Source organism: Stegodyphus dumicola, chromosome 4 (assembly GCF_044657685.1).
Source record: "Stegodyphus dumicola isolate Sdum_Otavi_A_Nest chromosome 4, ASM4465768v1".
NCBI lineage: Eukaryota > Metazoa > Arthropoda > Arachnida > Araneae > Eresidae > Stegodyphus > Stegodyphus dumicola.
In genome coordinates this window covers 11,003,751-11,030,941 of record NC_140771.1, presented here as the reverse complement: position 1 = coordinate 11,030,941, position 27,191 = coordinate 11,003,751, and the positions used below count along the sequence as shown (strand labels likewise).

At 34.4% G+C, this 27,191-nt stretch overlaps 1 protein-coding gene across 6 annotated transcripts; it reads left to right on the top strand.

Moving 5' to 3' along the window:
* Nucleotides 1–6,380: 6,380 nt before the first annotated feature.
* Nucleotides 6,381–23,919, top strand: LOC118201855 (uncharacterized). Of its 6 annotated transcripts, XR_015040578.1 has the most exons (5): nt 9,678–9,714; nt 12,268–12,395; nt 16,833–17,030; nt 17,758–17,933; nt 23,485–23,619. XR_015040578.1 is itself a non-coding variant. In XM_085814550.1 (4 exons), the coding sequence occupies exons 2-4, from the start codon at nt 12,273–12,275 to the stop codon at nt 23,737–23,739; spliced, it is 576 nt and encodes a 191-aa protein (XP_085670676.1). In that variant the 5' UTR covers nt 6,381–7,172; nt 12,268–12,272; the 3' UTR covers nt 23,740–23,919. The 6 variants fall into 6 exon arrangements, 5 of the variants coding, with proteins under 5 accessions (XP_085670676.1, XP_085670680.1, XP_085670675.1 ...); XM_085814550.1 differs by lacking the exons at nt 9,678–9,714; nt 17,758–17,933 and adding an exon at nt 6,381–7,172 and having other exon boundaries at nt 23,485–23,919; XM_085814549.1 differs by lacking the exon at nt 17,758–17,933 and having other exon boundaries at nt 23,485–23,919.
* The last annotated feature ends 3,272 nt before the right edge of the window (nt 23,920–27,191 follow it).

Below are 27,191 nucleotides of genomic sequence, written 5' to 3'. Positions count from 1 at the left end.
TGTTAGCTCCTCAATGCTAATTAAATCTGATATATATTTATTAATATCTCTTGTTTATTAAACGTACTAAATTTTTCTTTTCATATTTCGAAATTTAGGTTCATTCCAAATATTTTTGCCTATTTTTATCACTTATTTTAAAAATTTGTATTTTTAAATAGTTTTTATAATTTTTTCGAAAAAACGTTTGAATTCTAACTTCTAAAATCTTTACTATCATCTTAAAGTAGATGTATTTCTAAACCTACCTGCAAAAATTGACACTTTTTACTTCCTTGTACGAAGTAAAAAGGAAGTATTGTAATCGCGAAAAGTTTCAGGCAGCATATTTCAACGAAAATATCCATTTTGACCGCTATCGAATGCAATTTAACGATGTTTTTGCGTAACATCAGTACGTAAGGACAGAATAAAAGACTCTTTTACTCCAATAAAAATTATAAAACTGCTTTAAAATGAATTCTGAAGAGAATTTTTCGTGGCGTCTGTACGAACGTATGTACGTACGTACCTACGTATATCGCGTAACTCAAAAACGAGTAGCCTCAGAACGTTGAAATTTTATATATAGGTGTTTCAGCCACCAGAGCTCTCTGCCTGTCTGTTAGATATTATTTCGCAATGCGCAGATTGTATGCGTAGTTCGCATTTTGTTCTTGCATTCTTAAAAACCGCTAATTGTAACTCTATCGTTTTACTTTGTGCTGTGTTGTGTTCGAAAGTTCAAACCGCCGAATAAAGGTTAAATTTTACAGTCCACTCGCAGTGATGTATTCTTAGGTTTATTAATTTAAAGTTAAGACACCGCTTCGCTACAAGGACTGATATAACATTTGGATGTGTACCTCGTATTTTGGTTGCAATCGGGCGCACCAAACGTATATAAATATATTTATATGTATATCCACTCTGTTATCCGGCTCAGTGGTCTCAGTTTCTTTACTCTTATATGTTTGTAAATTGTACATTTTTTGCTTTAAAAATGATTGAATTATGTTGTTCTTATCTTCCGGTTAAGGTTTTTATGCCTTTAGTAAATCTGTATGCAATATGTTTAGAATTATCAACAATTTTAAAGTTGTTTAACTGTCGCTATTTTTTTATGGCGGTCATTGCTTGTTTACATTTGAAACAGCAGAATAGTGGATTTGTTGCCAATCTACAGAAACAGCTTCGCAACAACAAAGATAACGCCTTCATTTATTATTGTCAATTAAATCATGCTTAATCCTTTCTGGAATTTTTTTGGTGAAATAAGTGTTTAAGATTTACCTCGTAATTTTTAATACAGATATTTTGAGTTTTTATGTATTTTTGCCTTGTCGCGAAGTGAGAACTGAATTAATTGAATGAGAAATATTGAATCGTCTGTGAAAAACTGTTTCTTTTTTGTTTTGTTTTCTTAATTTCTTTTATACATAGTTCTAGCTTTATTATAGTATTTGAATAGAACATATGGCAACGATTCGATAATTGTTTAAATGATATAAATTTTGTGCATTCTGATTTATAATATGAACGAAATATAATACTGTTAAGTGAACCTAGCGACAGAGTTTCGCTATGGTAAACAAATAGAGTGAATTTAAAGAATGCATTTATTCTATTGTGGTTTATGCGCTGACGGCGAAGTAGATTTAATTCAATCCAATAAGTTTAAATGAAATGCAAGAAAAAATGCGTATATTTCAATATTCCGTACAAGGAAGTCACGGGGTGTACACATCAGATTTTTTTTTCAAAATTCCCTAAGATATACGTGAATTTACATAATGGCGCGTTTTGAAATTAGGCATATTTATTAAAAGCGATAATTACGCCAAATGTGGTTTACTCTGTTAAAATTATTTGAAACAATGAACGATGACTTTTTTTCCGCTCGTTTGCACTGAAAAAAAGAAAAGGAAAATAGTTTGCTACAAATTAAGAAGTTCGTCAAGTGAATTATACTTTCCAAACAGAAAAAAAAATTCGCCAAGATAATTTTTTTAATTTCTCTGTAAATTTTTCACCAAATTTTAAAAATTTAATATTTAAGCATAATTGCAGTCGTAGATTCGAAATAATATGGAAAAAAAACTGGCATGTCATTTCAGAAAAAGGTCGATTTTTGTATCAAAATACCGGTATTACAACAATACTATATATAAATCTAGTATATATCGTAAGTCACGCTTTCGAATTATTAAAAACGCTATTTGAATTTCATCAATCTACCCAGTAGAATGAAAGATATAGAACTTTCCTCCTTTTTTTTGCGCAGTGTGCATATTAAAACCATGGTATTTTTCATAACTCCTATCATATAACTAATAATTTTTATTGTAAAACAATTCGTTTACCAATTCCTATGAAAATTTATTGTAAAGAGGTATTCTTCAACATTCTTTTGAATATGTTGCTATTATATTTTCACGATAACTGATCATAGGAATATATAACTGTCTACAATCGTTTGAGCAATATTTTGGATACTATAAAAGCACTGTCATATTAAAAAGTCCATATTTTTCGTACGCGGATGATATAAATAGGATTTCGAAAATTTACTATTCACAGCTCTCTATTTGTAATATCTGTTTCTACATATTTGGTTTTCTAATGATTTGTTAATGATCTAGCAATTTTTTATTTTCGTACTTTCCGTATTTTTCCATTTCTAAGATAGTAATACTAACTTTTAAATTTTATCGCTAAAAATGATAAAAATTTATGGGAGATTGAGTTTTATCCAAGAAGGATCATCCTATGGAAGGAAAAATTTGAATATATATACATATTTCTGTTTACTTAGCAAACCTGTATTAATATGAAGTTTAGATTTAAAGTTGTTAATCGGTAGGTTAAAGTATTTTTGCTTTTTTGTTAATTTAACTTTTGTAGCATTAAGGGCATTTCAAAAACGGTTACTTTATTGTGCTTCTGCTATATTTTTTTACGATGAATTTTAAATTTGAAGGAAATATGCTTTAGCAATACATTTTCTACATACCATTGACGATTATATGTAGTGTTTATTAAACTTTCTATTCCAAATTTTTTAAATATATGACAAAAAAAATGCCTGAAATAAAAATGTTTCATACAAAAATACGTAATTTGGTATATATACTAATATAAAATTGGAATGCTTAATTTAGTACGTACTAAAGTGAAAAAATACATCCGCTCAGAAGGAAAAGAAACTTGATTTCCTTACTTAAACTTACAAAACGTATAAAATATTCCAATTATGATTTTTTACTCGAGTTAATAGTTTTGTTGGTGGCGCCATCTATAAACAACTGATGCAACAAAATAGGATGCTTGTCAGAATATTGCAAACCTTTTGAGATAAAAGCAAACTGAAGGAATGTAGCGCAGTGAAGAGTATTTGCTCCAAAGATACTTGACTAATAAAATAATCAGATTAAAAATAAAATTCAGTTTTCAATTTTAGTTTTTGTTCTTTTTAGTTGGTGCGACGATTCAGAAGTATGCCATATCTGAAGTAAATTACCTTCACAGGTGTTAACTATATGAGATTTTAAACAAGTTCTGAAAATCTCAGAAATTTCATTAGAAAAAAAGTCCTAAATTTTAAGCAAAATTCCTATAATTTCCCTAAATGTTTTCTCTACCAAAAAAAATCTAATAATTTTCCAAATTTTATGTATGTTCCAAAGCATTTTAAAGCTCGCATAAATTTCTTTGGATTGACAACAAAGGCATCAAAAGATTCCTTCGTAGTTACGTTCATATATTTTATGAATACATTGGAAATATATTAATTTATTTTCTTTAAAGCCGCCATATTTTTTGTCTATCTGTATCTACAAATACACTTCCGTTATGCGTCTTATTTGTTTGTTAAAAAAAGAAAAAGAAAAATTTGCCATCTTCTACATATTTTTCCTTACTCAAGTACTGTTACTTATAAATATTTAATAAATCTAGTAAATAAAATGTTTATTACTATATTTTTCCAGTAAGTATGATTCCTATCAAATATTTTCTATATTTTTTAGAACCGTAGAGTTTAAATAAATGCAGATATTGATGGATGTATACCATTTTGGCTGTACTATAGAAGACAGTTTCTCACACAAGTTGATATTACATTTATGAAAGTACTTTACAAAATAAGAAACAGGAGTTATATTTAAGCATACTATGTGAGCTTAATATAAGCATTGTGACAACAGAGGCAAACTAATTTATTTTAGGCAAAACTATGCAAGATAATTTTAAAGTAAAATTTTAAAAAAATTAATTTAAACTGTGCAAACATTTTTTAAATCTTATCCTCAAAACCAGCTCTAGCATTTTCGGCGCCCTAGGCTTTTTCAATAACATAAATGTATTAATAATTCAGAGTAAAATACGTTTTTTTATTTAACTAATACTTGGTAACGTTGCTGAAGCCCTAGGTGGCTGCCTATAATCAATCACTTGTGCCTGGAGCTGTCCCGGCTTACTCTGAGCATAAGATTTTATTTTTTAGGTGAGCATTTTAAAATTAAAAAAACATCGTCTTATGGCATCCTAGCATTAAAGATTTAAATCCAATGTATTTTTCAATTTTACATTATGAAATTTTATTTAAATTTTGTATAGAATGTGTTTACTTATGTTTTTTTCGTATGTGATTAATTTACGGAATTTTACTTTTCTAAAATCATTAATTTAGTTTCAATGATTATTCTCATGAATGGCCTGAAGATGGCGCCACTTGTCTTAGAATTCTTTATGTTAATTATATGTAGTACTTTCGTTTATTTGACAATTTACATCCGTAATTCACCTAACAACTTAATTGTAATACGTGCTTAAAAGTGAAAAATATGTAGATTTACAAACATCATAGAGGTTTAATTTTTGTTTTTTAAATACACTTATCCTACGTCATGTAATGCAGGATTGTGGGTATTAATTATCTGTAAACCTAAAAGAGATTTTTAATGAGTTCTCATCTCTTTATCACTCTATTTTCTTTTCTTTGTTTTTTAATTTTTTCTTTTCTTTCTTTCTTTCTTTATTTTTTGTTTTCCCTCTTTACAGTGTTATTGTACATTTGTTCATTTATTTTGTTTCGTACGCACGGCTCCGTAATGGATTGAATGCACACAGCACCAATGAGAACTTCACGAAATTTATTTTTCCAGAGATAATTTATAGTCTTGGAACTCTTCAACAAAAGTACTTATACAACTCTTCTCAGTAGAACAAACCACAATCAGAAATTACCACTTCAAGCTGCTAAGAATGATAAATACAAGGCAATACAAAAGGCCTCAGATGTGTAAAGCTCGCACAGTTACTCTCAACGCGCTGAGCTAAACTCTGAAATTAAACTGAAAAGTAACGTACTCTTCCGTCTTATATAATTTTCCCCCCTCCACAAAGAAATATCCAGTAGCTTTAATTTCTCGACTTTGCTGAAAGGCTTACACAGTTACAGATACACACAGGACCAGGTAATGTGGATTTACAGTTCTTCTCAGATTCTTCAGTACTACCTGAAGTTTATGGAAGTCTGATTTTGAGGCTGCAGATGTATAGCCTTGTAATACCGTGGCCTTGAAATTCCTAATAATTAGTCATTTATTTTTCAAAAATACAGTGGAACTTCGAGATACAAGTTTAATTCATTCCAGCATCGAGCTCGTATAACAAATTTCTCGCAGCTAGAAACAAACTTCCCCATTGAAAATAATGGAAAAATCCAGTTAATCCGTTCCCCACCCCCAAAATACCAACATGAAAATACTTTTTTTCTAATAAACAACGCCGGTAAATAATATAACCGCAGTTTACCTTTATGATAGCTTCCGACACAGACATTTTAACTGCTTCTCGTTAATCCACACCAACAATAGCTTCTCAACATCTTCTAGGAGTAGGGCGCTGCTTGGAAGTAACGGTAACTCCTTTGGCCTCATCAAGTTTCTTAAGTTCTTCCTGCTTCTTCAGAATAGTGCAAATCGTCGATGTCGTAAGTCTTCGCCAATTCCGTCCCTCTTACACTAAGCTTGTTTACCTATGATTTCTTTCGTAATTTCAACGGCCATGGCTTCCTTATTTTTCTTTGCAGCACCATCTGAGGCAACAGTCTCAGAGACATCGTGAGTCTCGGGAGACATCGTGAAATAATTATTTTCACGTTAAATGTAATAAACAATTGACTCACAAGCGCACAATCACGTAGATCAAAGGACACCGAGTGATCTGCGAGGGTATTTCCCGAGCACAGACGGATCAAGAAATGGCGCCACGCATATCAACAGCCTGGCTTATTGCTCGTTACTCGAGTCAATGCTCGTATTTAGAGACAAAGTTTTCGCTCATACTTTCCTTGTCTCTTGAATTTCTCGTATATAGAGGTGCTCGGATTTAGAGACAAAGTTTTCGCTCATACTTTCCTCGTCTCTTGAATTTCTCGTATATAGAAGTGCTCGTATTTCAAGGTTCCACTGCATGTAGTTATATCCTTCTGCATTTTATTCGTTGCCAGTATTTAACCGTTTTATACTGTCAGCCAGTGGCGGACATGTGAGTATGGAAAACAAATGGATACAGCAGCGAATGTAACATTAGCAACAAAAATATTTAGCAATATATACAATTTCATGTATAGTTTTAAAATCCATCTGTTTTCATATCTTAACAAATAATTTTTGGTCGTGACAATGCTTTATTCTAATGATTTGACCTTAACAAAGCTACCTAATTATCTTTGATTTACAAAAGCAATATTTTAATTTCATAAATTTCGTTGCCAACTTATGAGCTATATTAGGAATTGTAAAAAACAAGAATGTTAAATTTTGGATAAACGTCCTACATTAAAATCAATGCTCAAACCAGAATGCAGAAAGTCGCGTTTTACATGCAAACGATCATTTTTCTCGATTTAACATTTAGATTTTTTAAATGATAATTTTTCTTGCGAAAGAAGGATTTTGAAATGTTGAATTAGTCTGAAACAAAAAAAAAAAAAAAAAAAAAAAAAAAAAAAAAAATCGTAAATGCGTGTTCTAAAAGCTATTTTTCATACTTAGTCTAAACGAAAATTATTCCTCAGCATGAAGTGAAAGTTATCTGAATCATTTATATAAGATCCAGCTACAGTGCTTAAGGCAGTACTTGAAGAAATTCAAATCGAGTTTGCTTAAGAAGCGTCCAGTGCATTGGTAAGTATTTTTAAGTATTTTTTTACATTTCTGTTTCTTCCAGTGTTTATTGGTGTTTTCAAAAATTATCATGAACATGTTTTTTTAAGAAATGAATTATCTGGTTAGCTTTAAAATTTTATATTTTTAAATTGAGGTTGTTTTAGTAAAAATTCTCATCTAATCTTAGACTGTATTTTACTTAATTTTATATTAAATAGTACCTGCAATGTTTAGCTTGTATTAAACAACAAACTTTCATTAAAGACTTACCGATGCAAGAGTGAAAGGGGGGGGGAAGTATTCATGCTTAAAATTGTAGAAATGTGCAGGTACAGCTCATTTATTGTATTAAAGATCTGTCTTTTATGTTCTTGATGCAGTTATTGTTGAATGCACTTGCGTTCTTTCGAAATAAATGTTTTCTTTTAATATCAACAAAGTTGTAAGATTCGCGTGAAGTGATTAAAACAAATGCTGAAAATCGGATTTGTGAAATCCTAACTTTGGAGGAATTCTGACATGTTTTCAAATAAAAGTAAGATTCCTTCATTATTGACACAACTCCTTTAGTGAAGTTTTGCGATTTGGCGTAGGAGAAAAACAATGACTTACAACTGCAAAACATAATCCATAGGATTAATACTAGTTCACGTTTTAATTAATATTTACCCGGAAAGTCATCTCTAAATCTACTTGCAGGAGTCTTTCTTCTGTACGTGTTTCGTGATATATTTCAGAAAACTAAAACCAACTGTTTATATAGTTATTTAAAGTAAAATAGTACATTCTTACCATTTGTTCTATTTCGAGCAAAAGCCCCCAAGCTTATATTTTAAAAATGAGCTTGGGGCTAAAAAATATTGCTATTTGTCTTGAAACTTTGAATGTAACCTAAAATTAACAAATAGCACTGCCATTTCTTTAATTATTAGAATTTTATCCGCATTTTAATTTTTTTTTCAGTTTCTGATGCGGTTGCTCTAATATTTAAGTTCCAAAAACACTAATTGCTTTAACGCTGGCTAAATTGCTTAATTATTAAAAGAATAAAGTTGATAAGTTATTCAGAATATCGAACTCTTGGATATAAAACCAATCGGTACCAATATTTCTAATTCTTTAAAATATTTCCTCGTGACAAGGAAGTGAAGATGTGAGACTAATTCTAATGGTAAGGATTAGAATACAAAATTAATAACTAGATTAGAAATTGCCGAAGGTTTCCATGATTCAGTAAATTTACTTCATTATTTCTGTAATATAAATTTTATAATTTCGTAGATTTTCTGCTGTATTCTTAAGTTTTAAATTCTCTTCAATTTTCGCCAATATTAAGTTATCTTGACTTTAAATATCACGTTGAATAACAAACAAAAACAAATCCCAATTTAATTATTTAAAAATAAATTTAAATTTAATTATTTAAAAATAAATTTAAATTTAATTATTTAAAAAAAAATTTAAATTTAATTATTTAAAAAAAATTTAAATTTAATTATTTAAAAAAAATTTAAATTTAATTATTTAAAAAAAAATTAAATTTAATTATTTAAAAAAAAATTTGCAGTACTAGTTACGATAGTTTTTGGAACTACCTTTTTTAGCAGCTGAAGATTGTTAATTCAGAAGTCAAAACAAAAAAAATCAGCGTTATATTTACAAAATATAACGCTGATTTTTGTTTGACTTCTGAATTAGTATTTATTCGGTGTGTTTTTGTGTCTTAATTAGCTGAAGATTGTTCAAAAACTATCGAAACTGGTACTACAAAAACGTTTTTAATAATAAAACTCCTGGAAGACTTAGGATAGGAGCACTCCCTGTTGAATATCATATTTGAATCGTATGAATACCTTAGATTGAAGAGCAGTACTTTGAACTTTACACTATTATCTGATGCTCATTATACAAAGTGCTCTCCATGCTGCTGCGCACAATTCTGTGCACATCGAACTTTATGCACAATGAACTCTGTGCAAAATCTGTGCACGATTATCATAATGATACCACCAATAAAAAATAACATAGCATTATAACTCGCATCACATCCATCTTCCCAAATGCTAAGACATTCCTCCAAGCACACCAACAAATGTCAAACTGCAACACCTAATTAATTGTAACAATCTCCATATTGATTCCTGTATACCAATATATCTGTACCTCGATTACCTGTACCCCAGTTTATCTGTATAATTGTTCTTCCTATGTAAATAATTTGTTACTTTAATGTAATTTATTATGTCAACTGCGTAATGTAATGACTTGAAATGTAATATTTTGTCTTAATAAATGCCAGAAAAGGTTGGTGCAGTGGGGCAATACCATTTTTTTGTCTATGACGATGTCGTGGTGCCCCTTGCACTTCTTCCTGTCCTGGAAGGACTAGATTAACAATGTAGAACAGTTTTAAATCTTTCAAATTCTCTTATGACTGGTTATCTCATTTCATGTCTTTTCTCATTTAGGTCATATCAAGCAAGCTTAATTTGCAATCAAGTGCATTTCTGTACAGAAGGCAAACTGCCATCTTAGGCTATGAAGGAAATAGTTCAGCAACGTATATAAATACTTTTGATCTTTATTTTTGAACAAGTAATATCCTTTAAGTTTTAAATCTACATTTAGCTTAAAGATTTGAGCTTAAAGAAACTACAGTACATTCAGTATCGTTAAGTTTGTTTCGAGAGAATTACTTCGAACTGCTATCTTGGTCTACCTTTATTATACTGTTCTGCTAAATATTTAAAGTTTTCTTTAGTCGAGAAAAGCCGTAACTGACCCATAAGAACTTTCAGAGGGAATTTTTCTTTTTTGTCCCGAATTAACTAGCTTAACTTCTTTTACGAAATTAGAAACAAACTTTATTGGTCTTTTCTGCCGTGTTAAAATAGGTTGTAAGGTTAATCAGTGTCTAAGACAGGCTAGCATATTAATCTAATTTTTCTGACATGTATTTTACTTTGTCCATATGACATTATCGCTATAATTCTGCTCCACATCTGCCATAATAGTTGCATTTGAATTCGATACCTTCTGAAATCCTCGAATATCCCCTTAATTATCATTATCATAACCAGGGAAAAGTGTGTTCTTCCAGTCTTGGATTACTACCCTTATTTTCAAAACTTTGTTTTTGTTACTTTAATTCAAAACTTTGTTATTACGAGAAGTTGTCTTATCTTCTCTACATTATTCAGGAACAAGTTTCTGTTGGCGTTTAAATGCGTTTCGTAAAACTTGGAATTTGTTACTTGGATTGAAATATTCTTCCTGTAAAGGATTTCGCTCGTATTCTTGAAAATTTTTGGAGCATTTAAGGATTTTAATGATCAAGCCACTATTCAATTTTTAGTTATCCGTTTTCATTTGACATCTTGTCTCTTCCTTCAAATTTTTAATATTAATCTGCTAATTAACAATTTTATTTCCTCGTTACTAGAAATGTTAATTTTCATTTTTGTACCATAACTTGCTCTATACTGAACTAACAATCGACAGTATTTCGCTTATTGGCACAAGCGGTATTTTTCACTCTCTGTATTTCCTGAATTTTAACCTTGCGCTCTACTTTTCTCGTAAAGCGATGATAATTTCTCCCAATTGAAAGTGAAATTATTTGTCTGCAGACTCCTCAGATACACACAACCATGCCAACCAAGTAAAATTTCTCTGTATTTAAAGTGGAAACAGAATTACTGCAAATCTTCAGTGGATGCCTTATGTCTCGCATCACCCACAGTTGGGCACAAGCACAACGGAGAACTACCTGGTGTATTCTACGCAAGTTGTTTGTATCGCTGCCTTTGCTGAATACTGAAAACCGCGGCTTAAATGTTCATTTAAGTTTTATTGAGTTTCAAGTTAAAAATTAAAGGTATAGTAGTTGAGTACCTTAACATTCTTTCACGAAAGATTGTAGAAAAATTCATAGCCTTTCCTCAGGAAATTAAGGGACACTATTGGCCAAGCTGTGAAGTCTCTGATGTTCTGTCCAAGGTTCGAATCCCGTGGACGGGCTGGTTGCATGGACGTGTTCGTGGTTTTACCTATGTGTAACGTGTATACGACTCGGTTTCTCTTGAAATTTCCTCTACGAAGGCATCCTTCTCCTTAGGCAGATACCCGTCGAGAACTTTGCCATCAAGTAAGCGAAATCCTTATCAAACAGCCGATAAAATTTCAAAATACTGCTAGTTTCTCGGTAGCCTAACGTATTTCGTACGAGAATTACTGGATCTCTTAACGTGTGGCAAAAGTACCCCTAGGCATAGTTTCCCTCAAAGCCAGTATCAACCTAGCTAGCTCTCTCGCCGCTAAATTTCTTGAAAACTAAGTATTGATAATCAAAACTACAGTTACGACACGACTCTTAAGATGAATGCTAGTTCAACTTCGAGTTCTACAAAACTCAAATTTCGGACCGTTTCATGTGTAAGTATTAACTACTTGAACGCATGTTCTAAGCATTTTGAAGTTTCATTTTAGTTTTCATATCATTCTAAACCGAGATCGTCCAGTTAACCGAACGAAGCCTTGAGAGATGCATGAGATCTTGTTGCCAGCAGCTGAATGGAAGGCCAGTTTTTGAAGTTTGAGGTTTTTTCATGTAATGTAAATGCGTGTCTCTTTCAAAATCTTGCTATGTGTACTAACGTTTCCCAGTAATAAACCAAACGCTATTCTAAAATGATGGCAACTGACCTTTTGAAGTAAGTTTTTAAGTTCATCACTGCTTTTATGGCAGGTTGGCTAAAATATTATTACAAGCCTACGAAGGTTGGTCTGAACAATAGTTCTGGGTTCAGATACAGGCGCACGGGTTGGCTGCATGGAAATTTATTTGGGTTTTATCATGTGTAGCAAGCGTGAGACTCTGCTTTTGTCCTCCAGGAAGGCATTTCTCTTGGGTAGATAGCTCTCGTGCGCTTTGCGTCATTCGAAATCTTTACCTAGACGGCAATATATTAACTAATTCAACGGAATGTGGTATTTAGCTTTTAAAATCTTTATTCCTGACTGCTTGCCTGACTTTATCCTGAATCCAAGAAAGATTTCTTAATTTCCCTTTAGACATTTCGAGATTCTTATTCAGTCTTATTTTTTCTTTCAGAAAACATGAACACTTTCATTTTTATCCTGAGCGCCATGTGCTTTGCAGTTGCTGCTACTACCGCCACATTTTCCGATTTCGACAAGAGCTTCGATCGAAACTCCACGGTAGATGCGCAGAATTCAACAGTAAGTCACTTTTAAGTCATCGATTAAAACTAATAAGATTTTGTAACCTTTTTTCAATGATAGTTTCTTGAAACTTTTCTTTTCTTGAAAAAACTGCCCACCAGCGGCCGAGCAGTAAAGTCGCTGAACACTGGTAGTTCGGTCCGAGGTTAGAATCCCGCGAACGGGCTGGCTGCATGGGCGTTTTCGTGGTTTTTCCCCATGTGTAACGTGTATACGAGCCAGTTTCCCTTAGAAAGTCCTCCACGAAGGCGTCCCTCCCCTTAGGCAGATAGCCCTCGAGGCTTTGCCATAATCACACACACACACACACTTGAAAAAAAACTTCTTGAAACTATCTGCACTTTAAATTTTTGTTGAGATTTTCTGGTGCTTCTAACCAGCACCCTCAAATTTTAAAATTGTAGGACTAGAACTAAATTTTTAACGAAATTGTTTGAATTTTAAAGCGATTCCTTGTACTGCCAGGACTAAAATAACTTCACTTCTGGTAAATGCCAAAACGTGTATTTGAATGTTGTAGTATTACCGTTCATTTTCCCATTCCTTACTAATATTGTCGTATTAATGTTTAAAGAATACTTGTTTAATTATTTAGGCAAAAGACAAATTCATAATGTACAAAAACGATATGTAAGCTATAGACAAAACTAGAACGATAAAATTATTTTGTTAAATATCTGCTTTAAAATCGTCGCTTGCATTTAAGTGGAATGTGAAAGGAAAAACAATTTTATTCTTGATGCCAGTTTCTAATCAATGTTGCTCAATTAGAAATCCAAAGGTTAAGACTCCTGAATACTGGTAGTTTGAACCCAGATCACTGGAGTAAATTAGTGATTGTTTTTCATGAGTTCGTCACATCTAATTTCGAAAGTATGAGGCGATTTTTTCCTTTTCCTCCTCAAAACCATTCTACCCTTAAGTAGATTACCCTCGTGTGCTAAACCATATTTAAACAGACTAACCGAAATTTTAATTTTAGAAAAATGTCTAGCATTATCGCGATACTTACAACTTTGAATTTAGATTAACCAACAGAACTGGCCCTTTGCTTCAGTTTTACTCTATTCACATTTTAAAATGGTTATTAAGCTTGCGTTGCCATCTTGTGCGATGTTTGAAAAATAATTTATCTGATTATGAGTCACTAAGCTTGTATCAACAGGTGCTTATTTTCAAAGGTCAAGCTGTTAACTTTACTTTGAATTAATGAGGGAAATCTCAACTGTAAACTCGATGGGCTGCATACTTTGAAGTTAACGGTTTTACAGAGGCTGTTCATACATTTTTTAGACAATGTATATTGTATTCAGAAAACTAAATTACATAAAATTCTTGGCCCACCAGCGGCCGAGCGGTAAAGACGCTGAACACTGGTAGTTCGGTCCGAGGTTCGAATCCCGCGAACGGGCTGGCTGCATGGGCGTTTTCGTGGTTTTTCCCCATGTGTAACGTGTATACGAGCCAGTTTCCCTTAGAAAGTCCTCCACGAAAGGCATTCCTTCCTTTAGGCAGATAGCCCTCGTGTGCTTTGCCATAATTAAATACACCAACACCATAAAATTCTTGTGTTTTAAATGTTCTATTTGACATCCCTTATTCCGAACTATCTTTCGACACCGCAATTTCCAGGATAATGCCTTTTAAAGTGGCAGAAGAGGTATTCTATTCCATTCCACCAGAACAGCTTTCCAGAGTCCTGTTAGGATTTTTGACAACGTTTGGATAATGCAGTTTTTAAAAGTCCGAAAGCACAAATTGATACCAGTTTTTGTTCCATTTCTCTTAGTAAATTTACAGTGGGTTTTGATGTGACTGCTAGCTTTGTCATGATCGAGTATCACAGATGGATGGCACTGTGGGTAAAGCGATGGTATTTCATTCATAAAAATTGTCGATAAAATATGTTCCTGATAGTATTTGGATTTAATCTTGACGTTTTTTGCACTCTTTATTTTTAACTTGCCATTCTAAGAAACCAGCAACAATCGTAAATCCCTTAAAAACTTTCTTTCGATTCTTTGAACCATGTACTTAAATTGTTTTCTCCCCTTTCATGATAATAAATGGCTCTTTGTTACAATCATTTAAATACAACGATGCTTCATCTATTGTGACAATTGTTTTCCATTTTTCTTTGGATAAGTGTTTCTCCTATAGAATTCTGCAGCGTGTCCTGCGTTGAGCGATGTGCTTTGGAAGACGATGCACATTGCGTTTTTTTTTTTTTTTTTCTTAAGATTTAAATCGACGTTTATCATTTTGTTTACAGTGGACACCATATTTCTCTTCAAAAAGAGCGTAAATGTAGCCTTCGAACAACTGCTTTGTTAAATTCGCCATTTTGAATAAAAACAACTTTCAAGCCACAGACGATAATTTTGACTTTTAAAAACATAGTACAATTGCAATTACTTTTTACAGCAAACGATATTTTATTACCACTTACCAAAATTGTCTAAAAAATGTGCGAACAGCCTCTGTAGTACTGCTAAACGCATGATGTACAAAATTTTTCCAGAACTTGCAAACAAAAATGTAAGAATCATTTGATTTGTTAACAAACCGAAAGCACAATGAGCCGAAATTGGCAATCTTCCTAGTGGCTTTTTCTTTTAAGGTCTTGGTCAACAAAATTTTAGAGGTGAACGAGGAATAAGATTTTGGGGCATATTTGCACTAGGAAACTAAATCGTCCACAATTTCATAAAAGTGGAATATTTCAGCCTACCGGTCTTTTAAAGTAAGAAAGCTATGTGGAGTGTTTTGAGAAACTAAGAGTTAAATTTTTATACTAACATATCACACATTTAGTTTGCTTGTTACTTCACGTGCATTTAACAATTTTACTTCTTGTAGCTAATCTAATTTTCCTTCAGCCAGTAAAGGACGTCTAGATTTACTAATTCACTTTCCAGCGCTGAAAACCCTTTGAGTACATAAAAGCCGGTATGAATTTGAAAGTTTAAAGTAAAATTTTTAAATTTCTGTCTAATTCTATGGCAACTGATGTAGGGTTTTGCAATAAAATCGCCTTTCAAATTAGTTTCATATACTACTAGCCCCGCCAATAACAGAGCCGTTAACTTTTGGATACTGGTATTTCGACCTGGTTTCAGATTCTAGCGAACGGGCTGAGGTGCATGTTTTCTCAGTGTGTAACATGGAAAATAATCGGTTTCTCTCGAAGCAGCTTCACGAAGGAATCTCTCTCATCGGGCAAATATCCCTCGTATGCTTTGCCGTATTCAAATAACGAAATCGCATAATACTATGGTAGTTCTTGCTTGTGTTCTGTCTTAGTAAGAATTTCTGCAATTCTGAGTTTCATAAACATGTTCAATTAAGACTGTTGCGATGAAACACTCTACAGTTCTTTCACTCTACATAGTTTACAAAGTATTGGTAGTTTCAGTATTGGAGCTGGTGTACTTTTGAATTGCTAAAAGATGTTCAGTTTTCTAAATTGCTGACGGCACTTTTAAAATATACCTTTTAATTTTAAGCAGATCTCGAGACCATTAAAAGATCGCATTCTGGATTTTAAATGGCCCTTTCGTTTAAATTTCATAAGATCGTCTGTGCACCAAACTTTGCGAAGATAAACTGTCCCATGGAATACGTAATAAAGCGATTTTTCGATAAAACTGGCCACCTTAAATAAAAGCATTTTCAAGTGAACAATTTAGTTTTGTTAAAGGAAACTTTAAGCCTCGCATTAATATATTAGTCTTGCACTTTTCATTATACAAATGGATCTTCAGTCGCGCAATAGTCTTACTTTTTGCCAATTTTTCATTGTGAAAGTCTTGGTGCAACTATTAGGCGAGCAAATCTAAGAGTTTTCCGCTTCAAAACGGGGTTGCGACTATCACGTGAGTAAACATGGTATACATCTCTTGGACAGTAATAGGTGCGAGCAGAAAGGGTGTACAATAGGTTTAACGCAACTGAATTCACCAGTCTCTCGGATATTTTTAAAATGCCTTGAATAAATCTCGAACGAATCTTTTACAATATTTCAACCTATTACATTGTATATTTTTGCCGTGAAAATTTTAAATTTTTATTTAGGGGAACAATAAAGTTAGAAATTGATAATTTATTGGTTGTATTCATTTCACCTTTTTGTTCGTATTGGGTCCTGTATCTGACCTTCAAATAGGTTTGCTTAAGACGTTTTGCACCAGTTCTCTGAATTCAATTCAGATCAGCCCCTTTATCCTTTTGTGGTACAATAACCACAGGGAATTTACGATTCAGAAATGCATTTAGATATCACTAGCTTCTTCATTACTTCCCTGTGCTGCACGTTAACGATTTTTCTTCAAACGCTGCAATTCGAAATCGGTAAAGTTGTGAAATGCTGGTTGGAAGATTAGTACGTGATTTATCTAGATTCGATATATTTATTTTTGTCACTTGTCTCGGTAGGAATTCCAATCTTATCCTGAAGTCGTACGTCCTAACTCAACAGTTCGTTCCTCGAAGATGTTACCTTCAGTTCAAAGAAATGCGAGTGAAATCGAGGCTGTAAGGGCAGCTGCTAAAAAGGATTTTGAAACTGGACAGGATGCCAAATACATTCCTCCACCAATTACTGAAGTGGAATGCCATGTTGAGTACCAAATAGTAAGTAAACTTTAAACGATTCTTATGTGTAAGAAGTGAAGGTGAGAGCTTGATGTTTGGATAGTTTCAAATTTTCTTGTATAACTTGCTCGAAAAAATTTCTTTTCTTTGAACTTTAACCCTTTCTATCACGCTACCTTTTAAAGTCTGAGTTTTTATTTAGAAAAAAGGGTAGGCACTCTAATTAGGCCTGGAGGAGTACACAAGTAAAATTTTGTGAAGATGGCACTTATCGCTTTAATTCTGTGGGTGTTCCCAAAGTGGCACGCTGATTGAATAGAGCTTCGAAAAGAGTGCTGAAACGAGCATTGTTGTCCATGAACTGACCGATGAGATGCGGAGGAACAAAGAATACTCTCAGTTGTCCTAGATTATGTAAAAATATTTTTGTTACTTTTGTTTTGTCACGACACGAAATAGCTTATAAATAAACGCTTGTAAAATTTGATTTTCATTTTGCATTATATCATCTGTCCCTCTACGTTTGCGAATTTAAGGACTAAATAGATTTGAAATGGAAATGATAATTTTGAATGTTATTCTTCAATAAAAATTTTCTTTGAAATATCTTTCCCACATTTAGATTCAGTTAAAGCACAACTTGACAAAATTATTGGGAAATGTCTGGATTTTACACGAGTTTGCTTATTACTTTTAATGCAGTTCTATAAATTGAATTGCAGATGTTTTGAATACCTTCCCTGTTTATATTTCTTTTTGTTTTCAGACCCAGCGAGCTCCGGGACGTTGTATTAATTTGTTGGGTATGGGTACTGTCCGTGCATGCCAAGCTGGTGTATACCTTGCGTTTCAAAGCAGCGAGTGCAACTGAATGCTGCACTGCGGACTACAAACTTGACGGCCACGTGCGTTTAAAACCGCACCGATTTAAGATTTTTAAAGGTGTGATTTTAATATTTGAATGTTTACATAATGTACTTTACTCTTGATTCGTATTTTTTGTAAGGTACCTCGTATAAGTTTAATAAACATTTTACTGGAATGGTTTCTTTTGTGAACGTCAATTAAATACTGCATTTAGCTAAACTGATTAAGATTAAATTTCACGATTTTGTTACGTTTAGTACTCGGAAAACTCAACTGATGCATTATTCAATTTCATCCTAGTTTGCAGTTTAAGATAACATTTCGCTTTTAATCGAAGAGTGTGTACACTGATGTGCAAAAAATAACACATACCAGACCCCCAATATGTAAGCAAAACTTCCAAAAAATCGAAGATGAAAATAAACTGCGTTGAAAAAGGAACACATGCAACAGTAGGCCGAAACATCCATGTGACAGGTGTCCAGTAAGAAACATCGAGCCTTTCGTAGGGGATATTTCTCCTGACTGCACTGCAAGTCCTCCATTTGTCCATACTGAATGAGGTTGTTAATGAAATGTTGAGGTATTGCTGCCCGTTCCTCTTGTAGTACCAATCGTAGCTCCAGAATCGTTACTGGCGATAAAATTACTCGTGTTTCTCCAGATTCCTCATTAATTGCATTTTCCCTTTTTTCAGTTTTGGCTCCTTTTCCTTTCCGTGACATTTTAAAATTTCGTGTTTAAATCTGCAAAAATGAGATTCAAGTATAAAAGTTTAAAATAACTTTAAACAAATAATCTTGTAACATGTAAGGATGTTTATGTGTTAAACTTTGTAACCCTTCAAGCGATGTACGAATGGTTATGAAAACAGGTTGTTTACACAGGGAAATGGCATTTATCTCAAATTTTTTCCAAATATGGAAACGATTATTCATTTTACTTTTTTATTCTAATGTAATATAAATCCTAGTTTAGCAATAACTTGACGAGTTGTATTGATTAGTGGTCATTATTCATGTCTTCAGATGCTTATTCATTTTACAGCTATAAACCTAATGCACATCGTAAGTTGCTTTTTCGACTCATGAAAAACTCAAGTTAAATTTCGTCAATCGGCCCAGGAGAATGGGAGAAAGAATATTCTCTCCACTTTATTTGTGCACAGTGTATACTATAGAATAAACGAAATATCGGATCAGGCTCGCCCAATACAATTTCCCTTATTTCTACAAATGGAATGCTTGCCATTTAGATCGAGCTTTCTCAAATTTACAGAAGGGCATAAAATTCTAATAAGAGAAGCCAACTTGTAAAAAAGGTCAATCTTATAAATTTTAGTCCGATAGTATGCAGAAAATATCAATTTGTTTCTTTGCTTAGATGAAATCATTCGTCAATCTTATAAATTTTAGTCCGATAGTATGCAGAAAATATCAATTTGTTTCTTTGCTTAGATGAAATCATTCGTCAATCTTATAAATTTTAGTCCGATAGTATGCAGAAAATATCAATTTGTTTCTTTGCTTAGATGAAATCATTCGTTTTTTAGTTAATTTTCAAAGGTAACTCGGGGATAACTATTTCGTGAATTATTCAACAGATGTTATCTCACAAATTTCGTGATGTCTACCAAGAAAATATGTTATCTCGCACAGATTTCATGATGTCTACAAAAGAACTGTTAGCCTTTTTATTCAATGGGTCACTTAACTTTTAGATAAATGCAATTAAGTATTAACCTTCAAAAATTCACTTTGCCCTTGAAATTTTGCAATTGCGTAGTGTGAAGAATATTAACAATATCGAGTTTTCCCGCATTGACATTCTAGTTTTTCCTTTAAACGCAAATTGAGCTTAATTTATATTTGTCGGTTTTCTTCCGTTTGGAAAAGATTGGTATAATTTGATATAATTAGCTTCTGCAACAGGAATTGCTCTCCAGGAAACAAAGAGATCGCTTTAAAAAATATTCAGAACGTACTTCGACTATTTAAAGTTCGATTTAGCTACGTTCGACACTAAAATTTTGGAAAAGCGTATGAATAAATCTAGTAATGGTGTTATTTAGCATAAAACTACTGAAAATGATGGAAACAAGCGATAAATATATTGTCAAATTATAATTTTACGTTGTTCCTTACATTTTCAGTTAAAAAAAGTGTTAAATTTCAGGATTACTAGATATGTTCCATCAAGAATATTTTACTTTGTCCCTTATATTTGCTAAGTAAAATGTCTATGAAACGTACACTGCGCCCGCCCCAAAAAAAGCAGTTCTCTAGCTCCCCTTCTACTGGACCAATTTTAATTAATTACTCTACTCTATCTGTCAGTTAAACTAAACTAGCTAGTACTAATTTCTTTACTTGGCGATTTAAAAGATGTTATGGAGACTTGTAATGATATAAGCCTGAGGGATAAAGTCTACTATTTATTAGACCATATGACCAACTCCCAAATATGATTCAAAGAAATGTTGCTATCAGATTCAAACCTCCTCAGTATTTCTTAAGATTTTAAAGAATCGTGAAGGTACTATTTATAAAGTTAACCGAAATGCAAATATGAAACGGATGCATAGTTGGAGGGATCACAGTATTGAGAAAACATTGAAAGTTTGGTTTGCAGATCTTCATGGAAAAGACGTGGAAGTCGGTCATATATGGTGTAGAAAGCTGAAGAATTAGTCTTAAAAATGTGGTAAATTATTTTTGGAAATAGTTGGCTAGGAAGTTAAAAAGATTGTAAAGTATTCAAAGTTCGCGTAGTAGTTGGCTAGGAAGTTAAAAATATTGTAAAGTATTCAAAGTTCGCGTAGTAGTTGGCTAGGAAGTTAAAAATATTGTAAAGTATTCAAAGTTCGCCTAGTAGTTCTATCCAGCGTCACTATGTGTGGTTAAAAAAGAAAGCTTTTAGTCGTGAAAAAAAACCCTGAAGCTTAAACGTTCAAATAGTTTAGTAGTGGACTATATGTTTAACTCAAGGCATAGATAATATCGGCAATTTTCAGTGCGTAGTTTTCGAAATGGGATAACGAACTGAAGAATGATAACTTCTTGTTGACAAGATACAGTGGATGGACAAAAATATGGAAACACCTTGTGAAATGCATGTTTGAAAAGAGAGTGATTTTAATGAAATATGTAGGTGGCGCTGGCGTTTTTGACTACTGACGCCACCTATACAACTTCGTAAATGGGCTAAACAGTTCAGTTGTTGTCGGAGTACTGTTATGTGAGGTTGTCATTGCATTATGTCAGAGTTAAGACTTCGAACGTGGGCAAATTGTTGGAGCACGTATGGTAGGTGCTTCCGTAAACAAGGTAGCCGAGGTGTTTAGTGTTTCAAGAGGAACTGTATCGAAGATTTATTCCGCATATTTGAAAAGCGGAAAAACATCTGCTAAATCACAGCGCGGCCGAAAGTGTGTCCTGAGTGATCGTGACAGACGATCATTAAGGGCAATTGTGACGAAAAATAAGACCACAGCTGCAAAAGTTACTGCTGAAATGAATGTTGTGTTACCGAACCCTGTGAGTACCAAAACAATTAGAAGGGAGCTTCATAAACAGGGAATTGCTGGCCGTGCTGCAATTGAGAAGCCACTCATCAGTGATGCTAATGTCCGTAACAGGAAAAGGTGGTGTTTAAGTCATAAAGCCTGGACTATAGAGCAGTGGAAGCGAGTAATATGGTCTGACGAGTCTTCTTTCACATGGTTTCCCACTTCTGGCCGAGTTTACGTCTGAAGAACGCCATCTCAAGCCTATAATACAGACTGCTTGTTGCCAAGAGTGAAACATGGCGGGTGTTCTGTTATGGTTTGGGCAGCCATATCGTGGTTCTCTGCTAGCCCCATGATAACTGTGTCAGGGCACATGACTGCCAAGACTTATGTGAACATTTTGGCCGATCAAGTTCATCCCATGGTACAAATGTTGTTCCCCGATGGTGATGGTGTCTTCCAAGACGACAAAGCCCCTGTTCACACAGCTCGCATTGTCCAGGACTGGTTTTCTGAGCACGAGGATGAGTTGTCCCATCTTCCCTGGCCACCAGTCACCAGACCTGAATATTATCGAACCTTTGTGGTCTACATTGGAACGGAAAGTGCGTTCTCGTTATCCACCGCCAACATCGTTATCTGAACTTGCCACCGTTTTGCAGGAAGAATGGTATAATATTCCCTTGGCAAACATACAGGAACTGTATTTATCCATTCCGAGAAGACTGCAAGCTGTTTTGGATGCCAACGGATTTCCTACACCATATTAAGTAAAGAAACATGTTTTTTTTAAAGGTGTTTCCATATTTTTGTCCAACCCCCTGTATATCTCGTAACGTTCGGCATACTGTAGTTATCTTGAGATCGAAGGATTATTAGGGCATTGAAAGAATATTATCGCTGTTTGAGGAATAAAGCATTCAAATTGCATTTTCCATGTTAAAAGACTTTTTTAACAGAGAAATGCTGAGAATTAACAAGAAAAACTAGCATAGTTTAATGGACATCTTAGAACCTCGTCTCGGAAAAAAAAAAAAAAAAATATCTGAAAATTTTCAGATTTTAAATTACGTCCAAAGGAGCGTTTTTTTTTTTTTTTTTTTTTCAACAGTTCTTGTGTTTTATTTATTAAATATCATGTTCTTCGCAATTAAATTCGCAACATAAAATTCATTTTAAGAGCAATATCGCAAAATAATTTTAAAATGAGCATATCTTTAGAATTCCCGATGCACAATCTCGCGCGCTGGAGCTAAAAATTATTTTTCTGTACAATTTTGTCATTGCTCGCTTTGAAATCCTTAAGTTAATCAAAAATTTGTTAAGTTTTACAAAATACGAAATAGATAATAAAAACAAATTAAAAATTTTAACTTCCAGATGCCCATATCCGCAGCAGGATTAAGTTTTCCAAAATTTGAGGGCTGTAGGTACCGTTGTTTTATCATAATGCGAAAAACGTACATTTATGAAGATTCTTTATTATTTAATTTCTGTAAATATAATACAGGGCGATAATATTGGGTGGCAACAATTTGAAAAATGAATAAACGCAAAATGCCAAAACGAAATTAATAGTAATTTTGGGCAAATTGCCCCTTTGGACTAAAGATTTTTAAGCATGGCCACGTTTTTAATAAACGATGAAACTGAAGAAGTTGAAAGAGGAAAAACTTCTCTAACGTGATCTGCGACAATGATGAAAAGATTCAAATAGGCCAGCATGTCTGTAGCACCGTATGTGAATGAGGCTATTTCTGTCCTAGGTAACTGTTGTCTTTCCGCCTCAATTTTCAATTCCGGCAGAGAGCACCACATGGGCGAGGAGCATTCCGAGGGTCTCCCAATCATCTTCTCTTACGATAGCGTCAAGGGAAGATCTCAGCTTGCCGTGCATTTTGAATGCCCCCCTCCTTTTTGCATATACCCTATACGCTTACACGCATCCACGTCTTCTCCGAGACTCGAACCTGGATAATTCAGTACAGTAGTCGCCTATTAGCTGTCATGATTTAATGTAGTTATCATATATAACTTGTACAAGACAATGTTTGTAATCAACATATCTATGCTTATACAGAGGCCTTGTATGCCCATGTAATAATTATATTTTTACAGGTGACGGAGAACGAGGACGCCTGGTGTTTGACAGGGGTAAGCAGGCATATGTCCCGCGCCTTCCACTATCCAGATGCAACAACTCCCTGGAGCCGCACAAGGCCGCACCTGGAGCTTATTGATATTCCATTCACATTAAACATGGCCATACAAGGGCGACATTGGGCTACATTGAAATTTGATGTACATTTGTGGGTGGGGCAGTCTTCTTTGTACATTAAACAGAGCATAAACACACATGAAATGTGCACATAAATAAATAAATAAATAAATAAAAAGAATACATGAATACTAAAAACACCTATAACATTCAAACACCTAAGACGCTTCAGACACGTAGACACCTAAACACTTAAAGAGACACTTGAAGGTACACAAAAACACTTAAACACTTAATACAATACACAATACAATATGCAATTGAGGTAATACAATGTACAGTGACACAATATGCAATAATAAACGCATATAATGCAATACTCACATGCTCAGAAGATACGTAACGCAGTGCACATGTACACAGTACGCATTACGCAGGACACATGAGTGATAATCTGAGATATTAGCATGTTAACGCGCGCAGTGCAGTAGCGATAGTGGTGTACAATCAATGTGGCTGTAGAGGTAATACAATATACAATAATAAAGTGCAATAATAAACACATGTTATGCTGTACTCATATGCACAATTGATACCAGACGCAGTACACAGATACATGGGATGCAGTACGTAGGACACAGCATGCAATGCAATATGCAGCGGAGGTAATATAATATACAGTAATAATCACATATAGTGCAGAATTCATATGCATATAATTTACATAACGCAATACACAAATACACAACACTTTACGCAGGACACATATGTAATAATCGGAGATATTAGCATATTACGCGCACAGTGCAGTAGCAATAATAGTGTACAATCAGTGCAGCCATAGAGGTAATACTATGTGCAATAGAAGTAACGCAATATAAAATGATATAAAGTGCAATAATAAGCAAATGTAATGCAATACTCATAAGCACAAAAGATACAAAAGGTGCAAAATGTAGGAAATGATATGCATGACGCATAAGTAATAAATTAATGCATTAGCATTTACGCGCGCAGTACAGCAGCAATAGTAGTGTACGAGCAATGCCGCCATAGAGGCAAGTACTTGTACAGGGTATACATATGATGCGATACGCATTAGACATACATAAAATACCATATGCTGTGATAAGCATATGTAAAGCAAGACTCGTGCACAATTGATATAAATCGCAATACACAGATGCGCAAAACGCGTGTGCTTAATATACAAAACACTATACACAGACCATAAAATACTATACCCATTGCACATAAGTAACAGAGATATAAACATGTTACATACATTGCGCATTAAAACACATTGCGCAAATTTCATTATACTCATAATTAAACATTACATCAACGTAATTAAAACACCCAAGTAAACATAATTACACATAATTAAACATTACAATGTACACATTACGTATTAAAATTAAATATAAGCATTTTCCGCGCACAGTGTTGTTGCAATAGCATAATTACAAATCAAATGGCAATTTCCAAAGTTTGGTTATTTCGTACACAGGCGCACATTTCAATCTGGCGATAAATTGCAGTCTGGCAATTATTGCAATCTTGCAATTTACAATAATAATTACATATACACATATACTGTAGTGCAGTACTCATATGCGCAAAATATACAAAAGGTACAAGAAGCAAAATGTAGATATGCAGGAGACGATATACGTGACACATAAGTTATAATTCGGAGACATGAGTATATTACGAGCGCAGTACAGAAGCAATAGTAATGTACATTCAGTGCTGCCATTGAGGCAAATACTTATTCAGTGACAGATGCATATAGTGCGATACACATTGAGCATACACATAAAATAAATATGCTGTGATAAACACATATAACGCAATGCTGAGAACAAAATACACAGATGAACAAAACCCATGCGCTTAAGATACAAAACACTATACCCCAACACTAAATTACTATACATAGTGCACATATGAAATAAACAGGGATATAAACATGCATGACATATATCATGCTTAAGAAATTTTAACATATGATGCGCTAGGTCCGTTATGCACGTTTGTTGCACAGATTATAGCACAATTAGCGTAGCACAGTTAGCGTAGCTCAGTTAGCACAGGCACTCAGTATACTGCGGTTGAGGACTTCCGTGAAGAACGGCGATGGACGTTTTAAGTCGGGTGACATACGTCTTGACCCTGTGTGGCTAGGTAGTTAACCATTTGGCAAATTTTATTCACCACTGCACGGTTTTTAACCGTGAAACGGAGAAAGGCATCGAGATCGGTGGTAGGCTCTGGAAGGTGCATGGCCGAGGTAAGAGGGCATGCGAACAGGTAGTGGTTAGGGTTGCCTTCTTGTCCGCATATGCAGATGTCTGTGGTGGACATGCCATGTCTGTGGTAGTACGTGGGAAGGTATGGAGCAGAGTCGGCTAGTTGAGACTTTTGGTAGAAAAATGTGAGTGCGACGCCCCGTGTCGCAGCTGTCCCAGTCGCGTTGCCAGGCTGTAATGGTTGCTCGTGTGAGCTGTGACTTGAGATAGGAGGATGGAGCTGGTAGGTTCACTTCTATGGCCTCATGGTTGGTGGCTGCCTCGTTGGCTAGGGCATCTGCACCTTCATTGCCAGCAAGGCCCACATGGGCCTTCACCCATATGAGTCTTGCTGGGTTGGAACGATGCTGCTGGACTTTGAATGTCTTTGATGATTGGTGATGTATGTCTGTGATTTTTTATGGCATGTAGTGTTGACTGGCTGTCAGTGCAGATTATGGGTGAGCGGTAGTTGAAGCGTGCAGCGTGTGCTATGGCCTTCAGGATGGCGAGTGCCTCAGCTTGGAAGATGCTATTATGTGGTTGGAGATGGCCCTTCCAGCTTATGATGTCTTCATTATGGTGGGTAAGAAGGAAGGCGCTGCCGACTCCTGCGTCACAGGATGAGCGCTTGTGATATTTGAAGAAGGAGCTTTTGGGATGCTGATGATGACTCCTTTTCCTTTGTCACCTGGATGTTGTCTGCTGTGATGCCTTAGGTGTTCGTAGGAGGTGGGGCTGAAGGTGTGTCCATTAAAGGTGGCATCTTGTCTGAGTTGTAGTATCCTGGTGGTCGCTGCTTCCTGCGTGGCTCTGTGATAAAGGGGAGGGATGCCGGCTAGTGTTAGTGCTGCGGATGTCGCAGTGGTTTGAAAACCTTTGCATATCATAAGCGCGAAAGGACGCTGGATAGTGAGTAGCTGTTTTTGCTTTCTGCCCTGCATTGGATTTGCCCAGATTGTTGCGGCATACAAGCAGATGCGTTCTATGACGGTTGTGTACAGGATTTTGTTGCTATGAGGATTCTGACCCCGGTTGATTCCTTGGAAAAGTTTGGCTTTTCTGGCTATTGCGTTTGTTTTGCTGCGTATGTAGTGAAGATGGGGGATCCACGTCAGGCCTAGATCCCAGATAATCCCGAGGTATTTGAGCTCAGAAACGATCTTGATATTGGTTTACTGTAGCTTGATACAGGGTTTCCGTGTTGGGTTGGTGCCTGGCTTTGGAATAATTAGTGCTGCGGATTTATCGATGGAGAGTGTGAGTTTGAGTTTGGTACATAAGGTGTTGAAAATTTCACATGCGGCTTTACCTCT

What these genes read in the sequence shown, in the direction of transcription:
- LOC118201855 (XM_085814549.1), top strand. Translation starts at nt 9,693, where the DNA reads ATGAAGGAAATAGTTCAGCAAC. An exon ending in GAAGGAAATAGTTCAGCAAC is followed by an intron (nt 9,715 to 12,267) that starts GTATATAAATAC and finishes TTTTTCTTTCAG; the next exon opens with AAAACATGAACACTTTCATT. An exon ending in TAGATGCGCAGAATTCAACA is followed by an intron (nt 12,396 to 16,832) that starts GTAAGTCACTTT and finishes TTGTCTCGGTAG; the next exon opens with GAATTCCAATCTTATCCTGA.